This window comes from Ylistrum balloti, unplaced genomic scaffold (genome assembly GCF_031769215.1).
Source record: "Ylistrum balloti isolate Yb309-2 unplaced genomic scaffold, AGI_CSIRO_Ybal_v1 Utg370570, whole genome shotgun sequence".
Classification (NCBI taxonomy): Eukaryota; Metazoa; Mollusca; class Bivalvia; order Pectinida; family Pectinidae; genus Ylistrum; species Ylistrum balloti.
The window spans coordinates 164893-187170 of NW_026782357.1; the positions used below are offsets into that span (position 1 = coordinate 164893).

Sequence of the window (22278 nt, forward strand, 5' to 3'; positions counted from 1 at the left end):
TAAATAGTGTAAAATTAAAAACCAATGATAAATAGTGTAAAATTCAGAAAGCACAATGAAAACAGTGAAGAGATACTTAACACATACCATAGTTGAGGTCACTGAGAACTCTTCGGGCCTCCTCGGACAGGACACGTGCTCTTTCAAGTTCAGCTGCAGTGGTAGAGGCATGGTCCTTGTTTGCTTCAAAGTCTTGCATGTGGAAATCAGCATCTCGTTCATCTGCGATTTCTGCTGCATGTGCAGCTTGATCTGGTGGGTCACCTGATTAACAAAAAATGCAGTAATATTAGAGTTGAAGTGTAAAAATCTTGTTTACATTTGTTGTTAAAATAATAGCAATATATTTTTGAGACAAAAATATCTCCCATAAAACTTTGATTTTCTTATCTCTTCGTGTATCTACTAAAATGTAGTGGCAAAAACTCCACTATTTACACTCAGGGTCAATAAGATGTCATCTAAATTTTAATAACCTTTTCTGGAAAACTCAAAAACAATATTTATCATATATTGCCAACTAAAATTATTTTTAGAAATTACTTATCTAAAATCACAAGCATTGTTCAAAAGTCCTGAATCTTGCATCAAAATATTGATTGAGGCTAAACTATATTGTAATGCTAAGAATAACAAAACCATTCCGTTCACCTGTCTTAAATCTAAATCTACCATTATTGAACGGCCTACTGTTTCAGTCACTTTCTGATACCAAAACAACAGAGCATTCTTATGCTACATTACAAATAACATTTTCTTGACATTTGGTCAGGTGACCCCTGATCTAATTCCAAGCATCTGTTAATCACAATAGCAATAAACGAACAATCAATGTTGAAACACTCTGTAAAAAAAGTTCCATTCTCAGCTGATCTCTAATTGGTATGATCGGTTCAAAAGAACAAATCATAACATTATATATATATTACTTCACAATTATTTTTATATTTTGCCCAATGAAACCTGACCATATATAACTAAAACCTGGTCATACAAAGTACTGGGCATAGATCTTGGAAAAGAATTCATGGACGAATAAATCCACAAAGGTCATGAAAACTACAAGTCAGTTTTCATTAAAATTCACAAAGTCAGAACATTTCAAAACTTTAAAAGTGCACAAGCCATTTTCCAATAATCTACTGATCAGGAAATTGTGACCAAAAAAAAAAAAAAAAAAAAAAATTTAGGTTATGATCATGAAGATATTAGCAAACTCTGAACAATATGTTTTCCAAACTTTTCATTATCTCCAGAACATTTTCCTCCCAAGCTTCAAAGATATAACATCTTAGAAATTTATAACAAAAGCAACTGTGATGAACAAACATAAGCTGGCGAAATTCTTAAAAAAGCTATGATTATACAATTACTGTCATAGAAGATCTATACACTGGCCTTTAATCCCAGTCAATAGATTCCAATAGGTGAGTAGTGAGAGAGATTAATACCTAAGTAAGGAACAAACAGCTGTGACATCAGACTTCACCGTTTATTTACAGTGCAATTGGAAGGTCAGCATGCACAAAAGAATCAATTTGGGTATTTTCCTTCAATAGTACCTTACAATAGTAATGTCTATTAGGTTTTAAATGCATGAAATCTTTCATCATCTTTGAAACGAATGAAATATGAGGACAGATGACACACAATGGCTACAACAGAGGTGTAATTAAATCAGAGCAGGTCCTACTAAGTGAAAACACCAATAGCTGGTATCATAGACTTAAAAGTACATGCCTTTCAATCAAAGCTGTTATTTCTGTGGCTAAGTTAAAAGAGAAACTTACTTGTTTGAGAGGTCTGTGACGTTCGTCTCACTTTCACTGGTCCCAGTTCTCGCAATACCAATTCTTGACCAGCCCTCCAGGACGACGTTGTGATGATTTCTGGTGAGGATAAAAAACACAACAAGATGAGACAGTAAAGCTGAGGAAATACCTGAACAACAACCATAGGACACTAATATATTATGATAATGTAAGAAGATGTAGCCTTCCATGCTACAATACAATATAAGACTATGATATGACAACTTAATACAAGGAGTTGACCTACACTAGCATTTAGGCTATTATATGTGATAGAGGTTTGTTCTGTAAAACATAACACAAGGTCAACTAAGGGTTGCTGCGTTGTTGCGCAATAAGGGCTGATGGTCAATTTTAGAACATCTGTCAATTTGCCACCCCAAATAGAACTTCCATACAAAATTTGGCATGAAGTTGAGGCAACTATGAGGTCATATTTCAGTAAGGGACACTCAAACATAAGCAATCATAGATGATGTATGCAAGCTTCAGACAAGGTGATATAAACTCAACACAGGCCTTTAACTCCTTTATTTAGTAGAATTTGCATGTCAGATTTAATTCTTGTATGTAACACTCTCCCAGCATGAGTTAATTACTTCAATGATCAGGCAGTTATCAATAACATAGATTAAGTACATAAAATCTTTACTTGGCTGAAATCAAGGAGTAATTGTTGGTTTCCAATGACGATAAGGAGAAGAAAATTCAAGGAACCATATTTCCATATGCACAAACCACACATAAACTCTGAAAATCACATAATCTTGGTATGGAACAGAGCATTAATGACATAAAATATTAAACATTTAGAATACTAGTGAACCTGATGAAACGTGTCGGTACCTTTCACCGGCTCTACACAAACCATTCGGTAAACTTTCAGGGGGTAGTTTTCTTTATACAAATATAATTAATCTGCCAAACGTTCTTTTTCTGAACATAAAAAAAAATTGTTTACATATCATAACATGAAAGCTTATTGCAATATTAGATGAAGAGATCAACTTTAACTTTGTTAGGAGCTCATTGATGTGTGTAAATAGACAGCAGTTTAACATGTGTGTAGGTGTCTATTCTGTAAAGAATGAACGTAATTGAACACCACATGCAAACATGCACAAATATCCAGTTACAGTCATTAAATAGAGAAGACGTCTATATCAAAATCAGGACAACTGAAGATAAATGAAAACTGCTGATCTCACACGAAAAGTTCATTATCTGCAACAGAGTAACAAAATTTTGTATTCACCAAATAAATAATTTGATGATTTATTTATCAGCCATATGAACAAAATGTAAATGGACAACTATGTACTAATAGGGCAGAGGAGCATGTATGATACCAAGGAGAGTAAGAAACAGTATGAAGACTACCCATATACAGTAAACAACCAATTCTTCTCCAACAAACAACACTTCACACTTATCTTTGTTGTTTTTGACCAAAAACAAGGAAGGAACATGTAAGCTTGCATATCTTTATCTGACCAGCTCTGACAGGCCTCACCAGGTAAGTCTGGTGATATTCTACCAGACAGATCTCACAATGCGCACATTGATACCAATATTTGTGGGGGTGACTTCTAAATAATAAATGGTCAACATTGTTGTCTGGCCACAGTGTAAAAACATGTTCATCTGCATGAACGACAAACAACCATGGCGCTGATCACTAAAGATATGTAAAAACATCACGACTGGTCTGGGTAATAGAAGATTTGATGTGATTACATAAAGGCTATACTGGATAAACAAACTGACAAAGAGTACAAAATGAAGCACATGAGGGAACATTATGGTGATTTTTACCAACTGTGTTAATAGTCCTCCAATGGCAGCAAGCACAGTGACAACACAGGAAGCATTGTTGACCTCATACTGAACAGTAAAAGTGGTGCAGTCTACAACCTGTCTGTTGGCCTCTAACACCTAACCATGCGACAAATTATACCTATGGGAGCCTTCACTAAAGCAGTTAGTTCATGAGGATGCTTCAGATACAAACCCCCGGCTTATTTGCCCTCAAGGGCTTTTATCCCTTGTTCCCAGGGGTTGAATCAACCTCATATATTTAAGAACTGATAGCCATCTCCAAAAGATATTGAAGACCAAATTTAGCAAGTTGTGTTTTAAGATAAAATTTTAGCTAATATCGTCTTATGGGATGCCATTCCATGTCTAAAAGAGTTGAACAACTTCAGCTTTTTTAATAAATGCTTGTCTTCCCCAGTGATCTTATGCAAATTTGGTTGAAATCCACTTGGCCTTTAGGAAAAGTAGCATTTTAAGGTAAACTTTTAGCTAACTTCCACTATGGAACCTTGCTTCTTGTCTCCAGGGATCAAACCAATCTCATTTATTCAGTAACTGATTGCCATCTCCCAAAGATATTTAAGACCAAATTTGGCTGAAATTGGTGCAGTCGTCATGATGGAGTAGAACTTTGCTTTTTACCTTTTTTCTGTGCCTCTTGTTTGCCAGGTTTCCTTGAGCTAGAAGCAATTACTCTAGTCATCTTCTTTGGTTTGTCAGGTACTTTGTCATCTCTGTCATCATCTGAATAATGAAAATTATACACTGAGAACATGGTACATCCAGCAATCTGTGTAATTCAGGTACCTAACATACAATTACTGACCTGTTTTAAGGTGAATACAACGATTGATTAACCCAGGAAGGTCACTTTCCTCGATCGTAATTGTTTTATCATATGATGAAAATCCTTGCTTCAGATTGGTCAAATATTTCGGACAATTATATTCACTTTGTGTACAGATTCTGCCTGTTTCCATGTAACATCGCGGTACATATAGACCTATGAGAGGTGTTTTGATCAATTAGCTTGTAGGAAAATTGACTGTCAAACAGTAAAACAAAAGACCAGAACTGAGAGAGTAAGCACCAATTAATATTCTTTGCCAATTTTATAACAGATTCCATATAAGGCGTATTAGACAAAAGACGTAATGTAAAAAAAAAAACGTAAATGCAAACTGTCATTTAGCACTGACCTGTAAAGATCCGTAATTTGATCAGATCGTTATCATGTTTCACAAGAATTTATTTTAAAAAAAGTAGCATTACCAAGAACACATTGTGGTAATATAAAAATATTGATATAAAAAAGATATTGATGTCTTGACTAATTTACCGAAAAAGTCTGGTTTCTTTTCCTGCAGTTTAAAGCTAGTTTTCTTGCGCCTCTCCTTTTTGCGAATGTCGTGAGTTTTCACTGGCTTAGGCTCTGTATGTTTATACCTGACTTCTGTCTCGCTAAAACCTGCAACACAGATAAAAAAATATATATACTGGTAAAACTGGAGTTAGTCACATGTATAACACTGATATAGAACAACAGACTGGTAAGTGATGTTATATTTAGGTAAAACAAGTCACAGATGTGATACTAATAGATACCATTTAGTATTGTAAATGACAACCTACAATCAGTTTACTGTCACCATTAAGTAAAGCTTGTCTGCTGCCTGCTCTCATACCTAATCATTTGTATTATGTCTACATCTGATAGGTACTACTGTATCTTTAATGGTATATTTCTTCTTAGTTAATTGTAACAAATTCCACCTTGAAACTGAGAGGGACATAAAAACCTCTATAAAGAGAAAATCGTGCCGGTGACAGGAGGGGGGAGAGAACCTGGTTCATTTACTGAATAAACAAAGACTGCCTAGGTATGTAACGCCCCTGACTGGTATCTAGCCACACTGAGCGTATTGAGACAAGAACATGCTTGATCAATGCAACCTGATCAGGGTGGAGCACAACTAAACAAAATTCATTTAAAGTAATGAAACTATGATTATATCCATTTAATATTTCTACGACATGGTGACAATTCCTACTCAATTTGGCAAAAATACAACAGAATTCCTGATTTCAGCAGTGAAAGATTTGGCTATAATTCAATAAAGCTGTATCAAATACACTTACCTAATGAGAGAAAATAATTGTAACCAGTTCTGTCTCTATATATGGGAATTACCTGTATGAGTGACTTCCCTCTCTATATATGGGAATTACTTGTATGAGTGACTTCCCTCTCTATGTATGAGAATTACCTGTATGATTGACTTTTCTCTCTATGTATGAGAATTACCTGTATGATTGACTTTTCTCTCTATATATGGGAATTACCTGTATGAGTGACTTCCCTCTCTATATATGGGAATTACCTGTATGAGTGACTTCCCTCTCTATGTATGGGAATTACCTGTATGAGTGACTTCCCTCTCTATGTATGGGAATTACCTGTATGAGTGACTTCCCTCTCTATATATGGGAATTACTTGTATGAGTGACTTTTCTCTCTATGTATGTGAATTACCTGAATGGTTGACTTCCCTCTCTATGTATGAGAATTACTTGTATGAGTGACTTCCCTCTCTATGTATGTGACTGATATCACCTGTATGTGACTGATATCACCTGTATGAGACTGATATCACCTCACCTGTATATTCCTGATATCACCTGTATGAGACTGATATCACCTGTATGTAGGATATCACCTGTATGTGACTGATATCACCTGTATGTAGGATATCACCTGTATGTGACTGATATCACCTGTATGTAGGATATCACCTGTATGTGACTGATATCACCTGTATGTAGGATATCACCTGTATGTAGGATATCACCTGTATGTGACTGATATCACCTGTATGTGACTGATATCACCTGTATGTAGGATATCACCTGTATGTGACTGATATCACCTGTATGTAGGATATCACCTGTATGTGACTGATATCACCTGTATGTAGGATATCACCTGTATGTGACTGATATCACCTGTATGTAGGATATCACCTGTATGTAGGATATCACCTGTATGTGACTGATATCACCTGTATGTAGGATATCACCTGTATGTAGGATATCACCTGTATGTGACTGATATCACCTGTATGTGACTGATATCACCTGTATGTAGGATATCACCTGTATGTGACTGATATCACCTGTATGTAGGATATCACCTGTATGTGACTGATATCACCTGTATGTAGGATATCACCTGTATGTAGGATATCACCTGTATGTGACTGATATCACCTGTATGTGACTGATATCACCTGTATGTGACTGACATCACCTGTATGTGACTGATATCACCTGTATGTAGGATATCACCTGTATGTAGGATATCACCTGTATGTGACTGATATCGCCTGTATGTGACTGATATCACCTGTATGTGACTGATATCACCTGTATGTAGGATATCACCTGTATGTAGGATATCACCTGTATGTGACTGATATCGCCTGTATGTGACTGATATCACCTGTATGTGACTGATATCACCTGTATGTGACTGACATCACCTGTATGTGACTGATATCACCTGTATGTGACTGATATCGCCTGTATGTGACTGATATCACCTGTATGTAGGATATCACCTGTATGTAGGATATCACCTGTATGTGACTGATATCGCCTGTATGTGACTGATATCACCTGTATGTGACTGATATCACCTGTATGTGACTGACATCACCTGTATGTGACTGATATCACCTGTATGTGACTGATATCGCCTGTATGTGACTGATATCACCTGTATGAGACTAATCTGTATGATGTACCCTATAGGGTAGATTTTACTTTAAGAAACATGTAACCTGTATGGACTTTAATATTCAAATTTTCAGGCTGTACTGTTTAGACTGGTCTCTTAGTTCAGATCTACCTATATATGACAACTACTAGATGTGTTAGTGTTAGACCAGGTATACAGACTTATCAAACTACTAACATCTTTAGTATAGTCAGGTCCTAATGAGGCTTGAAATTACCCTTTTGATAACATTTAAAAACACACACAGAAGCTGTTCAATTCATTTCCAGTACAACCATCAACATTCATTCTTCTGCCTTGGAGTTTTGCTAGATAATGATATTAATTACCAACCTCAGGTGCCAGTAAACGTTCCAGTACAATAACCATTATATCCTAAAGCAAGTAACTGTTCAAATTCTTTATTTTTAATTTCACAGAAAATTTCTTAACAACTGTTGAGCTACAAGGCCTTGACCTTTAAGGCTTCGAAAAACACTCTTCTGTTGTAAGCCACTAGGCTTAAAAACTTGCCAAAATGTATTTGCTTTCGATATCCTTTAAAAATGTCCATGGAGTAAAACAACCATCGTAAATATGTACAGATAAATTGATTGACAGATCTCTTATCCATCACAGTTTAGTGAAGTGTCCTTGGTGTTACCACATGCTTACCTTTGTAGGAGGGCAAGGCTGGACCTGCTGCCACCTTACGCACTTTTGGTTGTTTGCTGTTGGCGCCATCTGGTGGTAGGAGGAGTTCATATGTTCGCTGCTCGATGGGTTCATGATCAAGATGCAGCGTATGACGTGGCCCTGTATCAGCTGTGCCCTCCATCAGATTCCTCGCTTCTGAAAATACAATTCTTCCATTTTTAAACAGTGCTTAAACATACACAGTGCAATGAATTAAAAAACACAAATATTTCTTCATCCATTCTTAAACAGTGCTTAAACATACACTGTGCAATGAATTAAAAAACACAAATATTTCTTCATCCATTCTTAAACAGTGCTTAAACATACACCGTGCAATGAATTGAAAAATACAAATATTTCTAAGTTTATTTCAATGGATGCATTTCTAAGGCATGTATTTTACCAACAGGAAGACGGGGTGTAATTTGAACCGACTATATTGCCATAATTATATTCTGAGATCTCTGTAGATCAGTGTCAAGTCTGATACTGATTTCCACTGATCTACTCTATCAGTCCATATCTCAATACATCCGTGTCTAAATAAAACCCATATCCTGTTTCCTTATGACATAAAAGATTCCCCCGTCCTGTCAGCCTGTACCAGGATCATTTAATTGAGACATGTCTATCTCTTAACTCATAGTTTTTTTTATGCCATCGAGCTGACAGTTCATTGCACATAATTGTATGTGTAAGATTGAAACTCCTATACAAGTGAAAACTGACACAGGTCTATATTTTTTGAAAACTCACTTTCAGGACAATTAAGATCTAATTTCTAACGAATCCATTCGTATTAACGCCTCTTAAACTTATCTAAGGTCTTGTTTCAAAAAGAAGAAAAAAAACCAATTAACAAGCAGAAGTCTAAACATTAGTTTCTTAACTTTGTTGTATTGGGCATGCTCTGCTTATCAAATCATAACACAGGTTTTTCCTTAATATTTCACCTTATTGTGAGAAGAAACAGATAACTACTTGCTGGTAGTGAAGTGATTCCAGAATTGTAACTGTGATGACACAAAATTCCTCTGTCAACTTATCACAGAGGGACAAGCTTTGACTTACGACAGAACTTTCATGAAACAATAGCTCTCTGTTAACTGTGGACGACCTCGTTCCCAGTATTACAACAGGAATGTAACGTAATCGCTCCAGAAAGAAATGGACAAATTCCTTAATGAAACAACCATTTCTACTGTCCTGAAAGATTAGGGAAATCAAAACAAGTTTGACACAATGCAACTGCTTCTGGTAAAGTTGTCCCTGTCAGAAAATATCAGAATGACACCAAACAGTGGCATATCAAAACGCCAATCTGATGATTCCTTGCTCTCACTATTCAACAGGATAGTGTAAAACTATCTAACTGTGATATGTTGCGATCTCTCTTTGTTTCTATATCAGTAAGCCCTCTGTCACGGGAAATCTATTAAACAGCTGATTGATCACACAATCTACTGCAGTAACATAGATCTTTACCAACTTCCATCACTTAATCCCACACGGGGTGAAAAAGTCAAGAGAGATCTAACGACAAATGCACCAGCTGCATAAGCATTCACCAAGCCCGTATCTGCCAGGCCAATTAAGTCTGATATGATCAGGTAGAAAATCCTAACGCCTGTAGTACGACAAAAAAGGGATGATTTGTAAATGTAGCTTTCATTTCTGTGAAAACTAAATCAATTTCACATGACCTGTAATCTGTAGAGTCGATATAAAGTCATATTCTGGCAGAGACTAATCTGGTTCAGTGTGAACCAGTCTACAGTAATTTTACTGACCACTGGTTAATCTTTACAATATTACAAAGGTGATTTTGAAAATGCCTTACTTACAGGGTTTTTACAATAGGAACAATAAATGACTGATCAATTCCTTCATTAAATTTTATAATCAATACTGCATATCAACATCTCCAATTAACAGTTAATTAGCATCATGGCTTAATTGTATTCTTTATTGACAAATTGTACCGCCATGAAAACTTCAGACAAAAGACGTTAACTCTCCACTACATACTGTTAATGTTTACAATTTTTTGCTGTTGTATAGGTCCCCCCACCCCCTGGCTTTTCAAATTGTTCTAATATTAATAAGTTTTCTTCATCACATCTCCAAATTACATGTGTATAAACATATTAACATGTACACAGCAAACCTATGAATACACACAAAAGTTCGAAGGCCCTATAATTTTAAACAATTATATAAAATAGTAAGAAACAATACATCTTTAAGATGGGAACAGGTTGTGACAAAACATACGTTTTCATTTTTGTGGAGAGGTACATGCATGAGAACATGGCTGATAAAACAGTTACAATAGCTTTAGAACTGATTAGACAAAACTGGAAAGAAAAGTCAAATTCCTTAAGTTCAAATTTTTTCAAGCATATAGTCACTTGATTTCTATTTTTTTTTTTCTCTCTACTAATAAGCCCATGTCTGGCGAGTATCCTACTTATATATCATATTGATGTTCGTAAGTAAATGTTATGAACAAAAGGCATTAAAGCCACTCTCGGATTTTACAGTAAGAAATTGTGTTGGCTCCCTCCACTAGCTGCAGGATAATGTATATGACACATACCTAACACATATCCAAGAATACTGAGAAAAGTGGGGAAAACATTCCTAAATACAATCAGAAATGTGGAAACGCATATCTCACTACCTCAATGTGGTGCAAACATACCTAAATATATGTACAAATGTGGGAAATGCATACCAAAATACACCCAGCGATGTGGGAAACACACCAAAAAATACACTCAGAAAGGTCAGAAATGCATACCAAAATACACTCAGAAAGGTCAGAAATGCATACCAAAATGCACTTAGCGATGTGGGAAACATACCAAAATACACTTAGAACCATGGGAAAAAAACTTTTGACAGTCACTGACCTTCAACCATGGTACTTTAACAGCTATAGTAATTATTATGAAAACAAGATTGTTTCTCTACAGGTTAATCACCAGAATTTTACTAAACTCTAACAGAACTTCAGATGTCAGATGTTCTATTTACAGATATTTTCAATCTATGTACAAGTGAAATAGGAACATGTTTTAACCCAAGTTGACAGGATTCAAATGTAATGTTATACTGCAGGCAGTGTACCAATTAAACATGCCTTACACTAAAGTACATCTAATGACTTCCTAGGTAACTGATCTAATAGCAGGCCATGTTTCCTAACACTGGAAACCCTACACACCAATAACGAAATCAAACACTGCTTTGTTGTGTCAAAGTTGTGTAAACATTATTTGTGTGTAGCACCATAAGTTACGATGTTACGGCTTCCTACCTTTCAGACACCTATACAATGATAAGTTATAAAATCTCGTATAAAACACTTTCACATCATTAAAATAAAGTGATACAACAGTGACCCCAAAATCACTGTGTTGCATGTGGATTGTCATTGTGTAGGCAAAGAATGGTCTAAACTGTTCAGTGTGAATTCATTTACCAGCATTAAAGACCACCCTGAACCAGGTTAAGACTTCCTTGCAGATAAAGTTTCTTGATAATAAATTTCTTAAAAACACATTTGTAATACTTAAGAAAACAAAATGGTATGAATGTATTATACTGAAAATGTGAAATTTTACCACAAAACTTCCCTGTTATCAATATCATTGCAACCGTTACATAAGTCGTAGCATTACACATTAAGGATTGGGAGCTGTGGTTGTATACATCCAAAGTTACTTTTAATGATGTGATGTAACAATTTCAAGGTGTCCCACACATAGTTCTATGGTTACAACAGAATGAGGCATGGAGTCAAAATGTCAATATTTTAGATTATATATCAGCCATTTTCATTAAGCTTGTAAAAAAACTTTTGGTTTACATTAAAAACCACTTAATATCTTTTTTCAAGAGAAAATGTGACAATAACTGGAATGTGATATTAACAGTTGAAAATTTTTTTTCCGGATGTCTAAAACTGAAAGTTCTGATGCATCAAATAGGCTAGTTTCTTACACAAGTTGTTGGAAGACAGTAATTGTAATTTGCTGTGTTTTTTCCCCTGAAGCATAGTGATTTTTCTTAATCTTTGTTTATTTCTTGGAGTATGTAGCCAGCTATAATAAATCATTGAGAATGATAACATAATACTTTACAGTACATGTGGTCAAATTCACACTTGGTGTTATTGGCTGGTATTTTGCTGGGACTTTCAGTCATCGATTACTATGCAGCCTCCATATCTGTCATGAATTTAAGTGGTTTTGTGTCTGATGGATCATTGTTAAAACACATTTTATTGTAAATTATGAAAAATTCAACTTAAGTTTAATTATTTTCTGATCACATCTTTTAAAAAAAGATTCCTTGTTGTAAAACTGATCCCAAAATATACATTAGAGACTCGTTTATGGCATCCGATCACACCTAGCAATCATCAGAAGTTACAAGTGACAGAGGGTATCAAACCAATTTTAATGCTTGGATTGAACAGGCCATGTATAAAAGCACCAGCTATCCCTTGCCCTAGCTAGACCTCATTACAAGTACCAGTAACAGGGTTGATGTATTGTTTAGGAGTCTGCAAAGTGTGGAAAGTTGACCTGTGGGTAGTGACAATGTTAACATGGTGTGACACATATAACCATTGAGGCGTGAATCCATAGTTCTTTTCCTTATTTACCTTATTTTCTTTTATTTTAATTTTTTTTTGTGATAGTTGCTAAAATGAAGTGATATTAAGCACTGCCAATATAAAAAAACAAGAGGCCAAATGAGCCTGCAGTGCTCACCTGTATTGTGATGGGGATTGAGTCAGCCAAATATCATGCCTCTCAGCCATTTAGTTCATGAGGAAATGTTTTAATAAATTTGAAGTCTGTGACCATGAACCAGGGTCAAGGTCATTTATATTTCCAAACTTTGTGGGGATAAATCCTAGGAACATACCGGCCAAATATCATGCCTCTAGGCCTATTAGTTTCATGAGAAGAAGTTGTTGAACTGTTTTAACAAATCCGACCCCTGTGACCTTAAATATATGTGAAGATCATTCCTTTTCGTAAACTTTGTCAGGCTTCATCCTAGTAACATACCAGTCAAATATCAAAACTGATCAATTGTTGATTAAAGGAAAAAGTTGATGCCGAACGATGGACACCACGTCACGGCATTAACTCACTTGACCCTTTGGCCAGGCGAGCTATCTAGTGACATTATCAGATCTTGGATTACATAGAATATAATAGGGAAAAAATTGGCAATTAACATTAACTGACATGACATCAAGTGCTTTCCACTGTATAATAAATAGGTTATCATATTTGTCTCTATTTCATATGAAATCAATAAAACTCTTAACAAATTTTGTATTTTATCATCACAAACATTTAGCTAATTTAATTAATTATTAACAGAGAGAGAAAAAAATGGCACTATGACAGCCTAGATATTAAGACTGGGGAAACTAACAGTAACTGTAATGAAAACACCTACATAACTTTAATCCTAACAACTGTTGGTCATAAATTTACATTGATCATTAAGAAACCACAAGTAACAGATATATGTAAAGCCCCAGGGCTATCACTGTGGGTAAAGAAAAGTGTCCAAAAAGCATAATTTTGTGCATTACCAAATCTGTTATTTGTATCCCAGTATTATATCATTACAGGGGGGGATAACTAAAAAAACACAGCCATTTACGCTGACATGATTGACAGTCACAAATCACAGAGTTCTGTTAATCCTTACCCTATCTGGGTTACCAGGGAATTCTACAACTTATGAAAGAATTTATCTTCTGAAGAGGAACATAATTATTTTGTGAAAATGTCCACAATAAATCAATAAAGCTAATACAGAATAGAATGTTTTTTTACCTCCTACCCAGAAAAATATCTTGAAAGATTACATCCTTTAGAGATGTGACATTTGTGGTAAAAGGTTGGGTACTGTGTTAAGTTAAAATGTTGATAAGAAATGTTTGGCTAGCAGTGATCATTGAAGTCCATACATCCTAACCCATTAAGTCACCATATAAATCAATTCTTATATTAGTCTTCGTCAGAACCATTGTATGACCTAAATAAATTAACGATTGATTTAAACAGAACAAAAACGTTTGTTTAAACAAACAGAAGTAAAGCAAACATTCACTAAAATAAATAAATGAAATTTAATTTACGTAAAAAAAATCTTTACAACATTTGGACATGAGGAAAAAGGAAAAAACAAACGATTAAAAGAGGTCTTAAAGACACATGTGTTTTTTACTTCTAGGGTTTATTGACATGGTTTCACCTAAACACTCAATAATTGTCCTTGCCCTGCCTTACAGTTGGCCTCTAACTTAACCTCCACACTTCATAGTTGTCCTTGCTCAACCATACAGTTGGCCTCTAACTTAACCTCCACACTCAATACAGGTGTCCTTGCCTTGCCTTGCCTTACAGTAGGCCTCTAACTTAACCTTTACACTCAATAGTTGGCCTTGCCCTGCCTTACAGAAGGCCTCTAACTTAACCTTGACACTCAATAGTTGTCCTTGCCCTGCCTTACAATTGACCTCTAACTTCACCTCAACACTCAATAGTTGTCCTTGCCCTGCCTTACAGAAGGCCTCTAACTTAACCTCTACTCTCAATAGTTGTCCTTGCCCTGCCTTACATAAGGCCTCTAACTTAACCTCTACTCTCAATAGTTGTCCTTGCCCTGCCTTACCTAAGGCCTCTTACTTCACCTCGACACTCAATAGTTGTCCTTGCCCTGCCTTACAGAAGGCCTCTAACTTCACCTCGACACTCAATAGTTGTCCTTGCCCTGCCTTACAGTAGGCCTCTAACTTAACCTCAATGCTCAATAGTTGTCCTTGCCCTGCCTTACAGAAGGCCTCTAACTTAACCTCAACGCTCAATAGTTGTCCTTGCCCTGCCTTACAGTAGGCCTCTAACTTAACCTCAACGCTCAATAGTTGTCCTTGCCCTGCCTTACAGTAGGCCTCTAACTTAACCTTGACACTCAATAGTTGTCCTTGCCCTGCCTTACAGAAGGCCTCACTGACGGAAAATGACCCAAGCAAACAGTAGATTACACCAGTTCCCTGCTCATAAATCTTGTCTCAAGTTGATGATATCTAAACCCATCATCCTGAGATCATAAAGTGGCTCCCTAATATGGATTGCTATGTGCCTTACACAGGTTATCTCTCCTAAATCCATTTGTATAAACAGGAACATCTTCAGAATTCCAGGTATTATGATCACTAACAATCTCTTTCCTTTGCAGACATCCTTAATGATCGTAACCTCTGGAATTTCTGGGATGTAACAAGTTTTTCGGATCATTATGAAGCACACAATTTTGTATTAATATAACAATAAGACAAAAGTCACATGCTGTCTCTATCACATACACACATGCTATACAATAACTATTGCAAAGAGTTATCTTTCCCTGTATTGTTGCCTGTAGATTTTTTTTCCAATGAAAAGTTTTGTAGTGATGAGAAGAACAGGATTTGATATGTTGTACCTTGTCTGTGTTGTTACAATTGGTCAAGGTGACTCTTTAAAACACAGACAGCTTGATATTTACAATTGCCTGATGTTGTGATGTTACAGCAGCCTAAATTATGAATTAGTACCTGAGCTCTTACAGCTGCAATAAGCATTACCATGAACAAATCACCAGTCAATTATTTCACTGTGATAAATGGTAACCTACCTGTCTTATCAAATAAATTCAAACAGGTAATTGTTGTGAAATGAAGTTTTGTTTTCTGTGCCATAAAATCAGCATGTGCCAGTCACATATCAATCATTAGTTATCACCATGCATGATCCTATCTTGACTGGGAGTATGCAGTCAGTCTCTAAATGAGTTTTTGATGTGTGAGAAAACAGGTGATTTCTGTCATCCACTCTAAGCGATTCAGTCGGCTGATCGCATTTGATTACATTCAGCTCATTTCTGTTGTGTAATAAAACCTGTTAACATGAATAATGTTTCACCAGTATTTCTAATCTACATGGTGATTATCGTTAAATTTGTCATGAAAATTTTATAGGAAATGTGTTTCCGTTTTAGGCTACATAAAAACAAAAGCATGCAGTTCACCTGTAGTTGTTTGAGACAGCTACCCAGCTCACCTGTGATTCTGGCATCTAAGTTACAATGGAACCCATCATTGTGACATCGAAATGTCATGTACGAGCAATACTACTATCCTGTGATTAACACAACAAGATGGCAGCAGATACATCACAGAACCTACATTATACCTTAAACCCATTTATTTCTTTTTCAAATGCAGCTGATGTGAAAGGTTCTCGTTTCCTGTATCAAATCTATCACACAATTTGGCTAAATTAGTGTAACATTTTCTATGCAGTTTTTTTACACAGGCGAGTAAAATTAAACTGGAAATTTAAATTGATTTTCAAACAAATTGACATAATTACACTTAATGTACTAATTACTTTTAAAGTATAAAATGATTAAATACAGGTTTATTGCATGATATAAGAATGCTTTTAACCTGAGAAAACCTAACAGGCAATTTCTCACTGCCAAAATGTCATTGAGTTGATGTATTGGACTTCTGTAATCTATGGCTATATTATAATTGCCAAAAATCTATGTTTTGCCAGTTTTTATAGAGATAGCAAAATAACATGAAGTTCTTCTTTTTTTGGGTATGTAACATGTTTATAACAGAGAACTATAGGGTGGTTTCATTTTGGGGTTTAAGACATCTTACTTCCCCTTTGTTCTCAACTCATCAACACTTCATGGCTTTCCTGCCAACAATGTAGATCCCTGTTAGTCACAATCATATCTATCCTCTTTACTTTTTTATGTGTAAGCAATGAAAGGTGATGGAATTTCTTCAGGAACATCCATAAAGTCTTGACCATCAGACAAAGGTACATCACTCAGGTGTAAAACACACAGGTATGTTAATTACAGACACATTATGAAAGATTACCTCTTCAGAACTTTTCTAGTTGAAAGCCCAATAACATTCTTCTGGTGGATAATCTTCAAATTGGTTTTACATTATTTCCTCATATAAGCAAATCACAAAAGAAGAAGCTGACTTGGATCACCTCAGATCACACAAAGACTGACTTGGTCCTGATCAGCTCAGATCACACAAAGACTGACTTGGTCCTGATCAGCTCAGATCACACAAAGACTGACTTGGTCCTGATCACCTCAGATCACACAAAGACTGACTTGGTCCTGATCAGCTCAGATCACACAAAGACTGACTTGGGCCTGGTCACCTCAGATCACACAAAGACTAACTTGGGCCTGATCACCTCAGATCACACAAAGACTGACTTGGTCCTGATCAGCTCAGATCACACAATGACTGACTTGGGCCTGATCAGCTCAGATCACACAAAGACTGACTTGGGCCTGGTCACCTCAGATCACACAAAGACTGACTTGGGCCTGATCACCTCAGATCACAAAAGAAGAGGCTGACTTGGGCCTGATCAGTTCAGATCACGCAAAGACTGACTTAGGCCTGATCACCTCAGATCACACAAAGACTGACTGGTCCTGATCAGCTCAAATCACAAAAGAAGAAGTTGACTTGGGCCTGGTCACCTCAGATCACACAAAGACTGACTTGGGCCTGATCACCTCAGATCACAAAAGAAGAGGCTGACTTGGGCCTGATCAGTTCAGATCACGCAAAGACTGACTTAGGCCTGATCACCTCAGATCACACAAAGACTGACTTGGTCCTGATCAGCTCAAATCACAAAAGAAGAAGTTGACTTGGGCCTGGTCACCTCAGATCACAAAAGAAGAGGCTGACATGGGCCTATCACCTCAGATTACAAAGAAGAGGCTGACTTGGGCCTGATCACCTCAGATTACAAAAGAAGAAGTTGACTTGGGCCTATCACCTCAGATTACAAAAGAAGAGGCTGACTTGGGCCTGATCACCTCAGATTACAAAAGAAGAAGCTGACTTGGGCCTATCACCTCAGATTACAAAAGAAGAGGCTGACTTGGGCCTGATCACCTCAGATTACAAAAGAAGAAGTTGACTTGGGCCTATCACCTCAGATTACAAAAGAAGAGGCTGACTTGGGCCTGATCACCTCAGATTACAAAAGAAGAGGCTGACTTGGGCCTGATCACCTCAGGTCATACTAAAACTGACTTGGTTGTGATCACCTCAGATCACAAAAGCAAGCTGATGAGGTTCTGATCACTTGAAAACACATAAAGCCCAACTTGGTAATATTTGTTGCCAATAACACACCCAATTTTGGAAATACTATTGCAATGTTTCGCTTTTCACATAGTGACTTTGAAAAATTATAGTACATGAATTTAGATGCCAGTTTTTCCAAACATTCAGAAGACTTGCACATTTAACAAGTATGATTTTCAATGTTAAATAAACATAAAACATGATACTTTCATACATGGTAAACTTGTGTACCTACCTGTCACAGCCTTAAATCCTTGTACATCCCATGAATAAACTCTGTCATGACATTTTACATAGCTCACTTGTTCAGACCTACATACACGTGTGTAATCTACCTAGGTATACTTCAATATCAATACCTGTCTATGACACACCTGTAACAATCTAAATCTCTATACATACATGTACGACACTCATGTACCTGAGTTCAGCTATCATTCGGCCATATAGGAAATCTTTAGAATTCTTATTTCCAACATTTGGTAAATGCTGTTTACCCACACTCAATAGATCTACAGTACGTATGTATTGGTTAGAAGCCCCACGGTTGCTTGTTCTTGTCCCTGTGCCAACTTCAGCCAAATTTATTGATCTTTTATCACACTATAAATACAAGTTTGTGGAAAACACTTTAGAAATACACACGGCATATATTTGCTATACATATCTGGGGACCAAGTCACTGGATGTTTGACCCTCTGGTTCTTGGTCTAGATAAGTCAACAATTTGAAAGTAAAATCTAGCTGATACACATTCACACACTATTAGACTTTCAAAGAAAAGCATTTTTCAGCTGAATCTTAGGAAACCTTTCAACCTTTCATAGGACAGGAGTCATTCAATCGTCAATTCAAGTATATAATGTGCCATTGATAACTTTATAAAAAGTTTATATAAACCTCTACACTTTTTCTTACTAAATCAATAAATTCAAGAATGTTAAATTCAATAAACGCTTTTCATCTTTGAAGAAATAAACCTGATCCAGAGTGCTGCGACACACCTGCTGCTCACTTTTTTAATTTGTTGTATAAAAGCATATTGAATATTGCTAAAGCAATACATATTACCTACTGGCCCTTTTAATCCTGTTTACAAAGTAATGAGTAATGATTTATAAGGTCAGTGCTGCTTGGTGTTAATTTGGAAAAAAAAAAAAGTAAAAGTATACATGAATTTAATGTAACAATGGAATGAATAAGTATGACAATCTGACAGTATAGTTTTATCACCAATGTGTTGTGGTCATCTATAAGTGTACGAGGTTTTACCGAAACTCTTGAAGTAATGAAGCTACTATAGTGCTGACCATGGTTTTTTTTTTAAAAGTCATATTGACTTTGACTCATCAACCACCTGCCACTTGGACTTGTGTGTGAAAGTCTGTTGAAAATTCAAAGAAGTGAGGCCCTAGAGCACTTGATATTTTCTAAAAAAAAAAAAAAAAAATAGTGCCAGTGACCTTGACCCAGAAACCATGAAACTCAAACTTACAGAGCAAGCCCTAAAGACAACTCCATCAAAGAAAAATTAAGTGACAAATTTCACAAATATTATTAGTCATAAAAAGGAATTCTCTGTTATGCTTTTCACTAATGGCAGATAGCAAAATGCTCCAGCTACACCCTCACTATTAAAATATTCAGCCGGTGTTCATCACAATGCTACATCACCTGATTTACCTGTAGGTATTAATATTGTGTAAGCTTTGCATATTCAATGTATAAAAATGTTTCCTTACTATCTAAAAGGCTTTCCAAGGTCAAGTATTCCTCCCAAGGTCAGCTTGTTCCCAGAGTACGCCACAAGTATTGATAATTTATGGATTAAGAGGTACCAATATTACCAGTATTATTGCTACAAACCCTCCATATATGTTTACCACTATTCCAAAGTTGTTTGTAACTTCTAAAAGCATTTGATCTACATCTTAGGAAGCCATGTATTTTATTTATTTTACAGTAGTTACAAAATAAATAATGTTACATATCATCTTCTATATTCATCACTCTTGTTGGCCTCGATGAAAGCATGTGAAGTGTCTTTCTGCCAGTGGAAACAGGTGACCCGATACCTTTTCATATTCTATTCAGGAATTAAACTCGGGTCACCTTGGTGAAAGACAAATTGTAACCACTACATCACCTGATAGTATGTATGTCAGTCTGGTAATAAAGTTTATACATACAGGTAAACCAGGTGATAAAGTTTATACATACAGGTAAACAAGGTGATAAAGTTTACACATACAGGTAAACCAGGTGATAAAGTTTATACCTACAGGTAAACCAGGCGATAAAGTTTACACATACAGGTAAACCAGATGATAAAGTTTACACATACAGGTAAACCAGATGATAAAGTTTATACATACAGGTAAACCAGGTGATAAAGTTTACACATACAGGTAAACCAGATGATAAAGTTTACACATACAGGTAAACCAGGTGATAAAGTTTATACATACAGGTAAACCAGGTGATAAAGTTTACACATACAGATAAACCAGATGATAAAGTTTACACATACAGGTAAACCAGGTGATAGTTTACACATACAGGTAAACCAGATGATAAAGTTTATACATACAGGTAAACCAGGTGATAAAGTTTACACATACAGGTAAACCAGGTGATAAAGTTTATACATACAGGTAAACCAGGTGATAAAGTTTACACATACATGTAAACCAGATGATAAAGCTTACACAGAGAAAAGCCAGGTGATAAGTATATAACATCCAGGTAAACCAAATGACAAAGTTTATCCATGCAGGTGATAAAGTTTATACATACAGGTATTTACAGAGACAATAGGTATATACATAAATCCTACATAAAGTACATATGTACTGATAATCCATATAAGTATATATAAATACATGTGAATTAGATACTAATAAAGAGCCTGACAAACTAGAAACTAAGATGTAAAGCAGTCAGTGGGGTTTTCAACCATCAGATAAATTCTAAACATAAACCGGGGAGTCTACATTCAAATCAACTAATTATTCAATTGTAGACACATTGTAGTTTGCTGATAGAACACAGATATGTAAAATATTGAAATATTCATGTGTGACTTGTTAGTATTGATCTAGCTGTTTTGTTACTACACCATCAGTCCTGGTTTACATAGTTGTGGTAGGTTATTCCCGATGACAGACATGGCCATGCTTTACTACTGAGTAGCTGAATTCCCGTGACACGTAGTCATCGTACCAGTAAATCTAATTAACTGACCGATTGTTAAATCTCAATAGTTTAATGGCCACACTTCATATTCCTTGTTTGATCTGAGATGCTGGCCTCATTTTCGTGTCATCCAACCATTAAAATAAATATAATTTATAACAAGCATATTGTATCTTATGTAAAAGGATTCCTGTGTATCACTTTATCACTAGAGCTGGTGAAATATACAGGGAATTTATCGTTTGTGGAAAGTATGTGTAAAAGGAACAACCGTGTACACTACGGTGATTAAATATTCCCATCCATAAGTAATGTGTGCTTTTATCTCAAAGAATAAAACTTGTTAATTTGATGGTTAAACAAACCTTTGACCCAGTGTAATATTTACCTAGCAGCCTTTTGACAATATCCAGTCCCAGATATAAACAGTACTGGGACAGCTGATTAAGTATATTTTTGATCTGTTACTCTAAATTAGACCAACCACTACAATAGGTTTTAGTTATTTTGTCAACACAAATTCTAGAGGTCTTCTTTTGACAGATTTGTAGAATGCAAAGTTGAATTCTCTTTCTTTCCGAGCACACAGTAACAATAGACCATCTGTGGTACAAAGATTGGAAGTGTGGTACTAGCCGATATCCAATCATTGTATGAAGAAAAGCCAAGGTATTGGGCACCGTGATTAAACTTTCTGGCTTTATATTCCACTTGTAAGCAAGAATCCACATGGAGTTATATTGTTGTAA

At 35.8% G+C, this 22278-nt stretch overlaps 1 protein-coding gene across 1 annotated transcript in view; it reads right to left on the reverse strand.

Annotated features, from left to right (window-relative positions):
• The window catches only part of LOC132556457 (centrosome-associated protein 350-like), a 65807-nt gene that overhangs the window by 39358 nt on the left and 4171 nt on the right, over nt 1-22278 (reverse strand). Inside the window, exons 2-6 of the mRNA XM_060220869.1 lie at nt 8080-8256; nt 4969-5097; nt 4272-4373; nt 1791-1889; nt 88-264 (exon numbers count right to left, since the gene is read on the reverse strand). Of these exons, the coding sequence (XP_060076852.1) occupies nt 88-264; nt 1791-1889; nt 4272-4373; nt 4969-5097; nt 8080-8256 (684 nt within the window). The remainder of the gene's footprint in view (nt 1-87; nt 265-1790; nt 1890-4271; nt 4374-4968; nt 5098-8079; nt 8257-22278) is intronic.